The sequence below is a fragment of the Nyctibius grandis genome, chromosome 12 (assembly GCF_013368605.1).
Source record: "Nyctibius grandis isolate bNycGra1 chromosome 12, bNycGra1.pri, whole genome shotgun sequence".
Classification (NCBI taxonomy): domain Eukaryota; kingdom Metazoa; phylum Chordata; class Aves; order Nyctibiiformes; family Nyctibiidae; genus Nyctibius; species Nyctibius grandis.
The window spans coordinates 1,685,875-1,700,868 of NC_090669.1; the positions used below are offsets into that span (position 1 = coordinate 1,685,875).

Below are 14,994 nucleotides of genomic sequence, written 5' to 3' on the forward strand. Positions count from 1 at the left end.
GATCGCCCCGGGCCCCGCCGCGGAAGGCCCCGATGGCGGCGGCTCCCCTGAGGGCGCCGCCGCCGCAGCCTCGCTCCCGCCCCGGAAGCTCCCGTCGTGCCCCGCGGCCCGGAAGCGGAAGCGCGGCGGGGCCCGGGCCGGTGGCGGCGGTGGGCAGATGGCGGAGGTCGGGCCGCAGCCCCCCGGGGGTGGGAGCGGGGCTGCGGGGGGGCCGAGCCGGCACGAGAAGAGCCTGGGGCTGTTGACCACCAAGTTCGTGTCGCTGCTGCAGGAGGCCAAGGACGGAGTGCTCGACCTCAAGCTGGTGCGGGGGCTGCCGGCTGGGGGGGAGGAGGGCCCGGGGCTGGGCCCTGCGGCGGGGGGAGCGGGGCTCCGGCGGGGCCGGTGCTCCGGGGGCTGAAGTAGGTTTTGAGGGGGGAAATGAAGGCACGGCGGTGGCCGGTGCAGCAGGCGCGGGGTGCCCGGGAGCTGCCAGCCGCGCTGGAGGCGTGCGGGGGGGGGCTCGGTACCTGCCGCCCCCACGTTGCCTCCCGCTGCCTCCTCCCTGCGGTTCTCCCCGCCCGGTCAGGCTCTGCTTTCTCCGGGAAAGAGGAGGCAGCGAACCGTGCCTGGCGTTACAGGCTCTGCGTGCTTCAGTTTGGCCCCTGTTCTGCGTTCCTGCCCCACGCCGAGGTGCTGCTTGATCACCGGCACCACGATGATCCGGCCCTACAGAGCCTCTGAGACCTGTAGAAGCAGAGAGGCTGTTCCTCCCTGCTGCGCTTTGCCCCCCTGGCACACAGCGGGAAGGGGAGTGCGGTCAGGTTCATCTCTGCCAGAGGTTGTCCCTGATGCCTTTAGGGTGGGGAGAAGTGCCCTGTGAACGTGCCTTGCTTCTGCGTTCGGAGGATCTTCACCTAGAGGAAGGAACCCTGGCGTGTAGGGTACTTAAACCAAGGCCTTTGCTATAGGTGACGTTCCTTTGCTGTGCTTTGTACAAATATACGTCCGTGCGAGCGCGCTCTGCCCCTTCGCAGGCAGCGAAGCACCAGAAGGCCCTGAAGGGACAAGGGCAGGAGGAGCCTCCTGGCTGTCGGCTTCCATTCTCTCCTGGGCCAAATTGTCATCTCTTTGCATTCAGGCAATAGTTTCCTGCTTAAAGTGCCCGTTAAGTGGATTCGTATTCGTTAGCGTGATTTGATGAGCTGTGCGGTGTCGGGTCTCCGAAGTCCCGGCCTGTTACTGGCAGGTGAGAGGGAACATCATTCCGGTGCTGGCCTCTTCTGTACACGGTGCCACTGACACTGTTGGTCCTGTGTCTTGGCTGACTCTTGCCGGTGCTGGGCTAAACTGTTGTCAGTCACAGGGAGAGCTCTCTGCGTTCCTCTTCCCATCCCCATCCCTTTTACCCTGAAGGAGCACTGAATTTTTAGGCTGGCAGACTAGTCTCTCCTAGCACTGCTTTGCTGCGGAGGAATGGTGAATTTTTTTGGACCCTCCACGAGTGGGATGTCTGGAGTTTGGTTTGTGCTTAGTGGGGGGGTCGCTGGGTACGAAAAGGAAAGCAGGGGCAGCAGCTTCTTATGGTCGTAATGACATTGAGAACGTGGCTTTGTAATTTGAGGCGCTGAGACAAGAGAGGTATGAGATGGCGAGCAGAGCGCTTGGCCAGGAATTAATCTGACGGGCAGGAAGGAGCGAAACGTGACTGGGAGCTGGGAGTCCAGTGTCTAATCTTTTTGCAGGCTGCGGATACCTTGGCTGTGCGACAGAAGCGCCGGATCTACGATATCACGAATGTCCTGGAAGGCATCGGGTTGATCGAGAAGAAATCCAAGAACAGTATCCAGTGGAAGTGAGTGACAGAGAAGCTCTAAATCGTTCACGGGTCCCTTCTAGTCCAGCTCTAGCTGACACGGGGGTTAAAATGCCCTGCCCAGAGCAGGGTTCCTCGGTGGCTGGTGCGTGCTTGTATTTCCCCCAGCTGGGCTATGCTGATGGAGGAAATGTAATGAGGAAAGCTGGAGCACATACAGTGTGTTTCTCTTACAGCAGGGCTGTTATTTTGGTACAAACTAAGTATTTGCAGCACCTTGGGCTCGAAAAGATGCCTGTCGTGGCACTGGAGATGGGAGAGAGCCCTGCCCATCTGTGGGATGTAGGAAAATGTACCAAATGTTGCAGTGCTGGAAGGTGGGGATGTAGAGCAGGGACAGACGAGGCTGTCCCGGTGATCTGGACGTGACATGACAGGGGTGGCAGTAAGGGAGGTGGCAGCCTCTCTGAGAGGTTGGGGCTGGCCTGGGTGTCTCCAGAAGCTGATGGCGTGTCACTCCTTTGTACTTTGCCCAGAGGGGTGGGTCCTGGCTGCAACACGCGTGAAATAGCTCACAAACTTATCGAGCTGAAGGCAGACATAGAGGACCTGGAGCAGCGGGAACAGGAGCTGGAGCAGCAGAAGATGTGGGTTCAGCAGAGCATCAAAAACGTGACGGAAGATGTGCAGAACAGTCGATATCCTTTGTGTGACCCGATCGCTCTGCCTCCGCGTTCGCTTGCTGGGCTGGCAAGCAGAGAGCTGAGGGGTGGGTTGGTGCTGCTCAGGGCAGGGGGGTGGTGGTGCTGACCTCGTGCTGCTGGAGGATCTGTGCTGAATTTCAAAGGGCCTGTGAAATTCAGGTCACTCTGGCCAGCCTGGGAACCAGCTTTCTCTGCGGTGCGCGGCTTCTCATCTGGCTTTTTGAAGTAAAAAACCACCGTAACGTTTACCGTGGTGAGAAAAGCGCTTCTCTCTGAGCCACAGGTGCCGCTTTTCAAGTGCCGAGCTGCTCTTGCGGCTTGCCTGTCTCAGGCTGTCGGCTCTGAGGAGCGTGGAGCTCGCAGACCTCGCCTGCAGACCGCTTCAGAGCGCGGCGAGGCGAGGCGAGCCTTCTGGGAATGGCATTTCTGGTGCTCAGGAAGGAAACGCCAGGTGCCCTTTGAGTTCTCTGTCTTCGCAGCCCTTCTCCTTAACCTTGGGAACGTTAGCGTATGTGACCCATGAAGATATCTGCAGGTGCTTCACAGGTGAGGAGATGGTGCTCTGTCTGTCCCCGCTGCCTCCAGGAGAGAGGAGGCAGCGGGACCACGGGCTGCCCAACAGCAGTGAGTTAAATGTAGGGCGAGCTCTGACGCACTCCTGGGTTTGTGTGCCCCCGAGTTGTTGCTGTCTTGCCCCCTCCGACGGTGACAGGTTGTTTATTTACTCCTGTTTAAAGTAACGTGCACTGTTCCTAAGGAAATCTTTTTGCTGGGTTTTTTGTGTGCGTTACAAGCCCTTGATTTTGAGGGCTTGGGTGGACAATGTCCTAATAATAGGAAGCAAAGTTTATTGCACGGTAGAAATCTGTGTGTGAGCTGGTAATTAGTGGAAAAAGTGTTCCCTCAGCTGCGTCATGCCCTCTACCAACACGAGGGAGGTAGTGAAGAGCAGGAGCGAGGGGAATACACTGCTGGCTGTGACCTCCCTTGTGTGCTGCCTCCCTGAAGCTGTGAGGTGCCTGTATAAAGCGCTGTATGTTCTGTCTCTGTGGTGCAAAAGCGAAGAAAACCCACAGGAGCCTTTGTTTCTTCTCTATTGCCAATTTTAATGATAGCTGTAGGACTGAAAAAATACAGCGTGCAGTGTGGCAGCTGGCAGTACCCAAACCCTTCTCAGCTGTAGCGGTGAGGAGTTGCAGCTCCTTTCTGCTTCGGTGGGCGCCTGCCCGCTGCTGACCCTGGGCACCCTGCATCTGCTTGCTTGCAGCAAAGATTGAAGCTACTCACGCCGGCCTCCCTTGTCTGGCTCTCTCCTCCTCTCTTCCAAGCACTCCTCACCCTCTGCTTCATCACCTCTTCTGGTTATCGATGCCTTTGTGTGCTTTCCTTGTTCACCAGACTTCATACCGCTCGAGTTCCTGTTGGTAACTCACACATCACCCCCCTCTTTGCTTTTCTGTTTCTTCTGATTTAAGGTAGCACTTTTTTTGGGGGGGGGCAGGGATTGTGTTTTCAGTTTGACAGTGCTTGGGGCCAGATAACTCATAACAGTCTGAAAGAGTTTACTGGGGCCCAGCAGACAGCTTATTGCGTGGTTGATTGAGTGTTTTGCATTTTAGTGCACCTGGTTTTTGTAAACCGCTTTGCAGCTGAAGTCAGACCTCACCAAAACACTCAGAGAAGATGAGATCCTACTGAGGGCAAATCTGAACTCCTCACAAAACAGAGGCTTGAGCCCCATTTTTCCGTTCTCTGTTCAGCGTGTGCCCAGTTTTGCTGGATGAATATACCTTATATAATTATTTTTTTTCCCCTCTCCAAAGTGTCTGAGCCTTGCAGAGGTTCTTTGTGGGACCTCTTGTGTTCTTGAACTGCAGCGAAGGCTGAATTTCAGCTCCTGTTTCTTTTTTTTTTTCCCCCCTGGTTGACTGCTATTCAACTTGCTTTCCCAAAGTGAGTTAGGGCTTGAAGATTTCCATGCTTGGACTCTTGTCAAATATGGATTCGTTCTTTAGATTAATTAAAAAAAAAAAGTGAGACTATGTTAGCTTCTAGTGCCTGGGAACTGTAATTTTCCCATCTGTTGCTGGGATGCATTTTGCACTTGCAGAATCCCAAAGGACGTGGAAACACGCTGTGTGCTGGTTTGTAAGAGTACTTGGGAGGGAGGTAGAAATGCAGCGCCTGTATAGTTGAAGCTTACAGGTCTTAAAGCTCGAGCTTGTGTCTTTGAGCTTTATTATGTATTTTCAATGCCTCTTAACAATCTCTTAAGTGCAGATTTGTTAAAGGAATCCCATCTTACCGACAAATCCTGTGGTATTTTTAATCCCGTACCTTTTGCTGATCTGACCTTTGATTGCCTGCCTGCAATTAAAGGATGTGCTCTTCTGCTGTCCGCTCTCTCATCACTCTGGGGATCTTCTGTGTTAATTATCAAGTAATTCATGCAGAATATCAGTGAAGTGTGAATGCTAACCGCACCAAAGCTTAAACATTCAAAGTGAAAGCTGCTGACTGCTCTGAATACGTAGGAGATGGGGGTGTTTGAGGAGGGGCTTTTTGTCAGTGCTTCATCATCATCATCAGAACAGTTTGTGCCCTCTGAGCGCTGACCTGTCTGTTTTCACAGGAGACACCCTCCTCGCCATTCGAGCCCCCTCAGGCACGCGTCTGGAGGTTCCAGTCCCTGAGGTGAGTGATAAATGCACGGGTGGAGCGCAGGGCGGGGTGTGTGTCGGGGCAGGGGTTGTTGCTGGATTGACCAGGCTGGGAGTTGGCAGTTTGATGGAGCTGGAGGAACTGGCAGCCCAAGGAAGTTTCCAGATACTAAATAATTGCCAGGGAACTCTGTTGTTTGGAAGTGAGTAATTGCAGGAGCACCAGGGGAGAGGATTGTCCCGCTGTACTCGTCACTGGTGAGGCCGCATCTCGAATCCTGGGTGCAGTTTTGGGCCCCTCACTACAAGAAAGACCTTGAGGTGCTGGAGCGAGTCCAGAGAAGGGCAACGAAGGTGGTGAAGGGTCTGGAGCACAAGTGTGATGAGGAGCAGCTGAGGGACCTGGGGGGGTTTAGCCTGGAGAAGAGGAGGCTGAGGGGAGACCTTCTCGCTCTCTACAACTGCCTGAAAGGAGGGTGTAGCGAGGTGGGGTCGGTCTCTTCTCCCAGGTAACAAGTGACAGGACGAGAGGAAACGGCCTCAAGTTGTGCCAGGGGAGGTTTAGGTTGGAGATCAGGAACAATTTCTTCCCCAAAAGGGTTGTCAAGCACTGGCACAGGCTGCCCAGGGATTTAAAAGCCGTGTAGATGTGGTGCTGAGGGACACGGGTTAGTGGTGGCCTTGGCAGTGCTGGGTTAACGGTTGGACTTGATGATCTTAAAGGTCTTTTCCAACCAAAATGATTCTGTGATATTCCTGGGAGTCGGGGGATTTGTGTGTGGAGCCGTGCTGAACGTCTGGACAGCATGTCTTCCCTCTGGGTAATTCCTGTTCTGTTTGAAAAGGGCATTTAAGGTCTGGTTGTGTTCTGCTTCTGACTTTTCTCAGGGCCTAAATGGGCAGAAGAAATACCAGATCCATCTGAAGAGCACAAGTGGTCCCATTGATGTTCTCTTAGTAAACAAAGATACTTGGAGCTCTCCTCCTGTTGTACTCCCTGTCCCTCCCCCTGAAGACCTCATTCAGTGTCAGGCAGTTGCACCCTCGAAACCACAGATACCACCGCTCGCCCACTTCCAGGAGGCATCCGTTCCCAGCAGCACCCAGCCCTCTACGCCGACACCTACCAGCACTCAGGACCACAGCCCTCCCGCGCAGAAACCCGCAAGCACAGGTGAGGGGGAGGCTAAAAGCGGCACAAACGGGTCGGTGGCCAACAAAAGAGGGCACGTTCCTTGGCCTGGCTGGGGCTGGCACTGCTGGGGGTACAGCACTGTCAGCTCCTGGCACCAGGGACACCTCTGCCTTAGCTGCAGTGAGCCTTTTGTTTTGTCTTGATTAGTGGGACTGGGTGTGTTAATGGAAATTAGACACTTGGCTTGAGGGGGTAGGGCCAGCCTGGAGGAGCGGTGGTGGGGGAGAGACTGATTGTGCAGATTTGTTGATGAGCAGAAGTTTGTAAAAGGGTCTTTTCGAGTCTCAAGTTCAACTTTCAGTTTGAGAAAAGGCTGTCAAAAATACTGATTAGGTTGGTTGTGGCTTTGTCCAGCCAAATTGTGAAAGCCTCCAGCAGCGGAGATCCCCAGCTTCCTTGGTGAGCTCTGCCAGGGCTGCAGCACCCTCTGTGTGAAAGCCTTTGTCTTGGTGTCTGGATCCTTTGAGCTGCACCTCGTGCCTGTTGTGCGTGTTACATCGTTTGGCACCACTGAGAAGTTCTTAGTTTTTGTAACTGCCTTTCAGGTAGCTACAAGCTGCTGTTAGATGGCCCTTACACTTCTCTTTGCCTGACAACAAGCCCAGCTCCCTGCACACCTTCTTGTAGGCCATGTACCCAAGACCCCTGGCCATCTTGCATTCCAAGTGCTGCCTCAACCCCGAGAAGGAGGGTAGTAACTTCCCTCAATGTGCTGGCCATGCTTCTCCTGGTGTAGTTTACTACCTGGCTTGTGTTAATTGCGGAGAGAGCACACTCTTGGCTTATGTGCAGCCTGGCACCACCAAGGCTGCTCTCCAGCAGAGCTGCAGCGGGACCCGGGAGTTTTTGCTGGGTGAAAGCAAGAAACCTTCTTCATAGAATCACAGAAGGGTTTGGGTTGGAAGGGACCTTAAAGCCATCCAGTCCCAACCCCCTGCCACGGGCAGGGACACCTTCCACCAGACCAGGTTGCTCCAAGCCCCATCCAACCTGCCCTTGAACACTGCCAGGGAGGGGGCAGCCACAGCTTCTCTGGGCAGCCTGGGCCAGGCTCTCACCACCCTCACAGCAAAGAATTTCTTCCTCAGATCTCATCTCAATCTCCCCTCTTTCAGTTTAAAACTGTTCCCCCTCGTCCTGTCACTCCATGCCCTTGTCAAAATCCCCTCTGCAGCTTTCCTGTAGCCCCTTCAGGCACTGGAAGGTGCTAGAAGGTCTCCTCGCAGCCTTCTCTTCTCCAGGCTGAACAGCCCCAGCTCTCTCAGCCTGTCTCCAGAGCAGAGGGGCTCCAGCCCTCTGAGCATCTCCGTGGCCTCCTCTGGTCTCACTCCAACAGCTCCGTGTCCTTCTGATGTTGGGGCCCCAGAGCTGGACGCAGCACTGCAGGGGGGGTCTCCCGAGAGCGGAGCAGAGGGGCAGAATCCCCTCCCTCGCCCTGCTGGCCACGCTGCTGGGGATGCAGCCCAGCACACGGGTGGCTTTCTGGGCTGCCAGCGCACGTTGCCGGCTCATGGTGAGCTTCTCGTCACCCATCACCCCCAAGTCCTTCTCCTCAGGGCTGCTCTGCAGGTCTCTGTGCTCGGCCAGCGTTGCCAATGAGGGTTTGGTCTGTGCTGCAGCTGCTTTGGGGCTGGAGGGAGATGACATTCCTGTGTGTGTCTGTGGCTCTTTCCAGAATGCAGTGTCTCAGCGGCAGAGTCCAAGAGCAGCGGTGACTTCGACCCCCTCAGCAACGCGTCCGCATCGGCCAGCCAGCCGGCCGGGTTGGATACCCAGCCGCTCCAGTCCTCTGCCTCGCTGGACAGCAGCTCCGTCCTACCCAGTCCCTCTACCTCCTTCGAGCCGATCAAGCCCGACCCCACAGGAAGTGAGTATGCACCCTTGTTCCACGTGTGGCTGCTTGGAGCGAGGGAAAGGCTGCTGGCCCCCGGGGAAGAAGCTGAACTCCATTCTGCCTTTGTTGTCAGCCAGACTCTGCGAGGGATGAGTAGGCACTTCCCTGTGAGGGTGGTGGGGAACCTGGTGAGAAGGTGGCTGTGCCATGTCTAGTGTCCTGACGCTTTCTGTGACACCAGTACTAGAAAATCTGGGGGACGCTCACCTGGCACACACCTCTGCTGCTGTATGCAGGATTATTCCCTTTCAGTCCCTTCTGTAGTGCTAGGTCCAGCTTTTGGGTCTGTGTGAAGCTGTGGAATTTCCAGCTGTCACTGAGAGCAGCTTTATTACTTGTTGGGAGTTTTCCTTGATTAGGAGAATCACAGAATCACAGACTGGTTTGGGTTGGAAGGGACCTTAAAGCCCATCCAGTCCCAACCCCCTGCCACGGGCAGGGACACCTTCCCCCAGACCAGGTTGCTCCAAGCCCCATCCAACCTGGCCTTGAACACTGCCAGGGAGGGGGCAGCCACAGCTTCTCTGGGCAACCTGGGCCAGGGTCTCACCACCCTCACAGCAAAGAATTTCTTCCTCACATCTCATCTCAATCTCCCCTCTTTCAGTTTAAAACCGTTCCCCCTCGTCCTGTCACTCCGTGCCCTTGTCAAAAGCCCCTCTCCAGCTTTCCTGTAGCCCCTTCAGGCACTGGAAGGTGCTAGAAGGTCTCCCTGGAGCCTTCTCTTCTCCAGGCTGAACAGCCCCAACTCTCTCAGCCTGTCTCCATAGCAGAGGGGCTCCAGCCCTCTGAGAGCTCTAGGCTCACTCAGAAATATTTCATCTATCTTTAGTGATCTTGTGGTCGTAATGATCTCTCAGTGTGTAGTTGGGGAGCTCCTTGATGTGCTTGGTGAGGTGAAACGGACTTTAAGAAAGGAATATTTGGGCTTTATGCCAGGAAACAGCAGGCTGGCCCAAGGAGAGCAAAGCATCCTCTGGGTAAGACGCACCGTTTTAATGTTTTGAAGCCAACCATCACTGCAGAAACACTCCGGGTTAGAGGGTTATGGTTAGAAGAGGAAATCTTGTTCACATGTAGCTCACGCAGTGCTTTTTCACACTTCTGCTGTTAGCGTGTCTGAGAGAAGTGTGAACTGTGTGTCTGCTTTACTGTGAGGGTGGTGAGAGCCTGGCCCAGGTTGCCCAGAGAAGCTGTGGCTGCCCCCTCCCTGGCAGTGTTCAAGGGCAGGTTGGATGGGGCTGGGAGCAACCTGGTCTGGTGGAAGGTGTCCCTGCCCGTGGCAGGGGGTTGGGACTGGATGGGCTTTAAGGTCCCTTCCAACCCAAACCAGTCTGTGATTCATCTTGGAGTAGCCTCGATTGTGGAATTAGGCCTTCGGTGTGCACATGTCACACCCCAGTGGGCCTGCGCTGACTCTCCAAAGCCATGCCCTCACCCTGCACAAGGTAAATCGAGGTGGTGTGAGGACGCTGACGCTGTGTGAGGCTTTACACAGAGGCGATTACTCTAGAGCTGCTGACTGTGATAACGTGTTCATGTCCCGGGCCTCCCACAGATCTGTTTGAAAGTAGTCGACCTTAAGTATTTTATTGCTTCTCATTTCAGCAGAAATATGTCACATGGGGTGTGGGAGCAGAATTTCTGGATGGTGTAGGGTGAGTTGGGTGTATAAGGAGTACAGTAGGACAGCAGGGGATTATGCTGTGAGGCATTTCAGACTCCGTGTAACGATGCAAACCATTTGGTTTGTTGTATTTGCAGTACTGGAACTTCCCCAAGAGCTGTCAGAGATGTTTGACCCAACGAGAGGTACGTTCGCTCCCCGACCACGGCTTCGTTCTGTGCCCAGCTACCCACAGCAGTGGGACTGTTTGTTTTATTCACTCCCTTTAGGGATTATTGTGGGGATGTGGTTTTGTAAGGTGCTTGTGGCCGTTGGTGGCTGCTGGCTCTCTACTTGTAGTTAGGCACTCTTAAAATTACTGGGTTCTGCGTGTATTTTTCCGTCTTCACGTTGCCAGCAGCCTCTGTTAGTGTTTGCCCTACAGTGTGTAGCTGAGGGCTTTCCCTTCCCCATGCCAACGCTGAGCTGTGCCCTGGCTTCCCACGCTCCTTCTCCAACTTGTCTGCGCACAAGAAAAATCCCTGTTAGTCTTGTTTCAGCTGTAGCCTGCCCGAGGCTAAGCCAAGCAAATAATCTAGGGAGATAAGCTTCTCTCTTCGAAATTTCCCTCGGTGGTTTTGATGGTGCTAGTAATTTTGGAGCAGTAGGGGAGGGGGTGCTGCTACTTGTGGTAGGAGTTCTGCCTTTGCCCAAGGGATGTCTGGGTGTCGCTGCCTAATGGTGGGACAGGCTCCAGGCTAAGGGCAGGAGAGGTGAAGGCATTTGGGCTAACATAAGCTGAAACTGGGAGACTCTTTATCTGCACATCTATTTCCCTTCAGTGCCGGCAGAACACTTTCTATCCCAGCAGCTAGGCAGAGCCGAGCACACACGAGTGCTTCTGTGGTGGTGACAGGGTATGTACGACAGCAGCCCCTCGTTCTGTGCTCCAGCAGGTGCTTTGTGAAAGCGCTGCCTTTGCTTAAAAACCCCACGGTGTGTGCTCAGCCCCAGAGAACACCTTTCCTCCTTGCTCAGCACCCGCCCCTGTAGACAGTGGATAAAGTCTTGGTGATGACTGAAGGCATCTGAAGAGTAAATTTGACTTTACAATGTGAGACATAAACTGCTGCGAGGCCCCAGCCCGTGTAGAAGCTCTAGCTTAACCCAAGCTAAGGACTAAGTGTCTATGTGGGCACTGTTAAAAAGGAGATGTTCGCTGTCTGTGGTAATGGATGTTGTTTTATGGAGTCTTCTTCCCAGTTTGGAGAGGGAAGGTAGAGATCCAGGAGTGAAGGACAAAACGGAGTCGACAGCTACAGAGGCAACGCTCAGGACTGGAAAAAAGCAACACTTCAGAGGCTGAAGAAATGGGCCTTGCAGCGTGCTCCATGCAGCCTTTTTCATCCCAGTAACGTTGCCCTGGCACTGGTGGCTGCTTTAGGGCCACGCAGTTTAAGCTGCAAGAGCCTGGAGTTCTTCCTTAGTGTTTTGTACTGGAATTACTTTATCTGCGTGGTTTTCTCTCTCTTTTAAATGGGTGCTTAATAACTGCGTGTTTCAAACCCGTGTCCTGAACAAAAGCTGAATTTCAACACGCACATACACACACCCTGTGATATTACCAGCCCTGAAGACAATCTAAGAATGCAGGTTCTGCATTTCATTGCTATTTAGTGAAGCTGGTATTATTCCTATCTAGTTGTTTGGTGTTGAAATTCTCTCATCTCGTGGCACTGAATTACACAGGTAGGTTCCTGTCCTCTAGGAAGTAGCCTGCTGTGGATAAGTGTCTTGAAAATGGGCTGATCTGAGTTTCTTTTGTGAAAGCTTATTTCAAGTGTGGGTAGTCTGTCATCAATCCAGTTAGATTGAGTTAGATATTCGCTGTGTTAACTTGGTGAAGTGAGGGAGGTACTCAGAAAGTTGTTTTCAAACGCTTTCCTAAAGAAAAGAGATTGACTTGCACATGCTTTGTCCAGCTGCTTGTTTCTCTACCCTTCAGATGCCTCATGAACCTGCTACTGGTTCAACGCCAGAGGAAAGAATGACATTTCAGAGAGAATTATTTTTTTTTACAGTTCTGTGTCGGCAGCAGAGGGGAGAGCAGAGTTAATGGCCCGATCAGGGAGGATATGCAGAGGTCAGATGTTAATTTGGTTTGGCAGCGGGCAGCCAGCGAATCTGCCAGGGCGTATGGCTGGGTTAGCCACGGCACGGCTGTGGGGCAAGGGGAGCAGACTGGGGGGGGCAAAGGACACAGATCCGGAGGAAACTGGAGGTTCATTAGTCCTGCTCCTGGAACATCTCATTTGTCACTTTAATTTTTTCCCCACTCTTAGCCAGGTTGGTGGGTAACTGAGGGCTGTGAATATGTCAGGCTTTTCGCTGCTGACACAGCTCTCCCTTTGCCCACGGCAAGAGGCCCGAGCCTCCTTCCGCCCCTGCCTGCTGTGCACGCTGTGCCTTAGCCAGAGGAAGGCTAACAAGGGCGAGGGCCGCCCTGGGAAGGGTGGGGTGCTGCCCAGGAGCAGACCAGCAAAGCGCGTGTTGCTTACCCATGCGTCTCTCTTCCCCAGAATGTATGAACTCCGAGCTGCTGGAAGAGCTCATGTCATCTGAAGGTGAGTCTTTGAGTCTCCCCTCTCTGCACACAGACTCTGTTCTCACTGTCCTGCCAGTCCCTGAGAGGCACCAGGAGAGCCTGTCTCTTCCGTATCTCAAGGCTGATTTGAAGCAACCTCAAAGAGCATTACTGTGAGGTGGCCTCCTGGTGCCGTGAGGAGGCCCTCAGCGCCTGTTGGCAGCTCTTGGCTCGGTGTGGGAGGGAGTGCTGAGTTTTGTAACCAACAAACTTCTCTTTCCCCAGTGTTTGCTCCCTTGCTGCGCCTCTCCCCTCCACCTGGAGATCACGACTATATTTACAACCTGGATGAGAGCGAAGGCGTCTGTGACCTCTTTGACGTGCCTGTCCTCAACCTCTGACTTCTCAGCGCGGCTCTGAGCCTCGCAAACACAGACCGTTTTGTAACTCTTTGGAAAGTGTCTATTTTTGGATTCCTTTTGTGCTAGAGCTCGATGAGTGAGCGCTTCAGAGATGCTCTCGTGTGGACTCAGAACCAAGAGATGTGGACTTGCAGGCCGGGAGCCTCCCTGTAGCTTTTTCCTCTGATGCACGTGCGAGGTGCATGTGCAACTCACCCCACCGCATCTCTCTCCACTGGATCCTGGGCCTCACCTCAAGGGGTCTGTGTTTTGAGTGTTCCCAGTTCACCCGCAGCGTTTGCCCATGTGCCTCTCCGAGCTTCCTCCAATCTGCATGCCTTGGTTTTTTCCTGCACTCCTAGAGGCACTTTGCACCTCCTAGGTACCAGCTGCTACAAGGAGCCCTAATATCGTGGTCAGTTCCCAAGCCCGGAGGTAGTTAGGTGGATTTCTCACTGTGAGCAGTTCAGGTTGGGGTGGTTATGGTTCTGAATGACAAAGAGGGGGGGAAAAGAAAAAAAAATGGCACCAAAGTGTCCATTTCTTCCAGTGACTCCAGACCAAGCCAGTATGTTTTACAAGGAAAAGCACTTTGTGTAGCCAGCTGTGCCTCCTAGTGCGACTCAGGACTTGAGTGTTCCTAGCAGGACCCGGGAGCTGAGTGTTTCCCCGCTTGTGCATCACCAGAAGTGCTGGTTCTGCGGGCACCAGTCTGCTGAGGCACGAGCCCGGGGGCCCCAGCTCCTCGTACAGCAGCTGTGCTGTTTCTACAGGGCTAAAGAAGAGGTGCCAGTATGTTGGTTTGGGTTTTTTTTAATTTGTATTTGATTTTGCCTGAGTGAAGAGATGCTTGAAAGGCTAAGACTGCTCCAGCTGGTGCCCGTAAGGTACGCCAGGTACGCCAGAGCCTGCTCAGCTTTGCAAATAGCTGTCTCCAACGTTGCACTTGAGCCTTCAGCTGTCTAAAAGGCGACCAAGCAGTAACAATTCAGTAGTGCTTTGCTGTGACAGGTTACGTAGGTGGTGTCAAAATAGGGCTTTTTTTTTTCCCCCCTGCTCTTGGCATCTGCTCAGGATCAGCCTTTCTGTATATTTGAATTTGCTCCTCTAGTGTCTGTACCCACGCTCCCCGTTCCTGATCCTGTGGCAGGTCGCTGCCTAGCGGGATGCTTTCTCTGCATCATTTTTTCCACAAGATTTTCTTCATTGCTTTGTAGTGGAAGGTTTGCTGTTGGGTTCGTTACGATGACCAGGTGGTACCAGGCTTGGACCCTGTTGGAGTAAAACACCCTGAGGGATTTGTGTTGTATTTTGCAAGGTCCAGCTTTGGTTTTGGGTCAGATCCTGGCTTTGGGTGTCTTTAGTTTTGCACATCTTCCTGCCGACACGGTGGTAGCAGCTGTCCTGCCTTTCCTGCTCCGCCAACTGCCAAAGAGCAGCCAGGCCGGGAGCGTGGTGGCCGTTGCAGAGGGGCAGCTTGCAGCCATCCACGTCACCAGCTGATGTTTAACTTCTCCGCTTAGCCTCTCACCACCACACAACCAGCTGGAGCACCAGCAATAAGGGATGTGAAGTCTTTTGCTTCTTGGAGCCCGCAGAGGTGAGAAGAGGATATGTTTGGCACCTGGCATCCCCGAGGTGGCTCCTTGGGCCATCCTGTTCTGTGGGGGACTCCTCCAGAAGAGCCGTTCCTTTCTCACGGCGTCCTCTTTGGGAGAGAATTCAGGAGGAACAAGGGGACGCTCTCTGGTGTGGCAGCTGCCGGTGAGACAGCCGTGGGACCCCGCCGGGAGGTGAACTTCCAGCCCGCATGCAGCCAAGTCCCTCAAGCTTCCCTCCACGTGGCAGCTGACCGACAGCCCTCGGTCCTGCGCGCCTTCGCTGGGCTCCGTGGCTTTGGGGTGGCTCGAGCTCTCCGTGTGCTGCCTGGCCCTCACCCTCCTTCCAAGCGTTCGTGTTTGCCACCCGTTAGACAACCTTCAGAAAAGGATACCTAGAGAAAAGATTTACAGTTGCAAATGAACTTTGATTCGTATATAAAGATTATTTTTGTACTTTTTTTTTTTTTTTTTGCAAGGAAAGAAAAATGCCTGTAATATTTGTACAGTGTTCTCTGAAGTGAATAAACAAAAAAACTTTCCAGAGTTTCCTGCCC

At 53.7% G+C, this 14,994-nt stretch overlaps 1 protein-coding gene across 1 annotated transcript; it reads left to right on the forward strand.

The window, feature by feature from the left end:
- Positions 1–131: 131 nt before the first annotated feature.
- Positions 132–14,979, forward strand: E2F4 (E2F transcription factor 4). The gene is made up of 10 exons (XM_068411349.1): positions 132–304; positions 1,725–1,834; positions 2,332–2,493; positions 3,002–3,045; positions 5,132–5,193; positions 6,048–6,333; positions 8,030–8,221; positions 10,013–10,060; positions 12,434–12,478; positions 12,724–14,979. Exons 1-10 carry the CDS (start codon positions 158–160, stop codon positions 12,837–12,839), a joined length of 1,212 nt encoding a protein of 403 aa, XP_068267450.1. The 5' UTR covers positions 132–157; the 3' UTR covers positions 12,840–14,979.
- Positions 14,980–14,994: the final 15 nt, after the last annotated feature.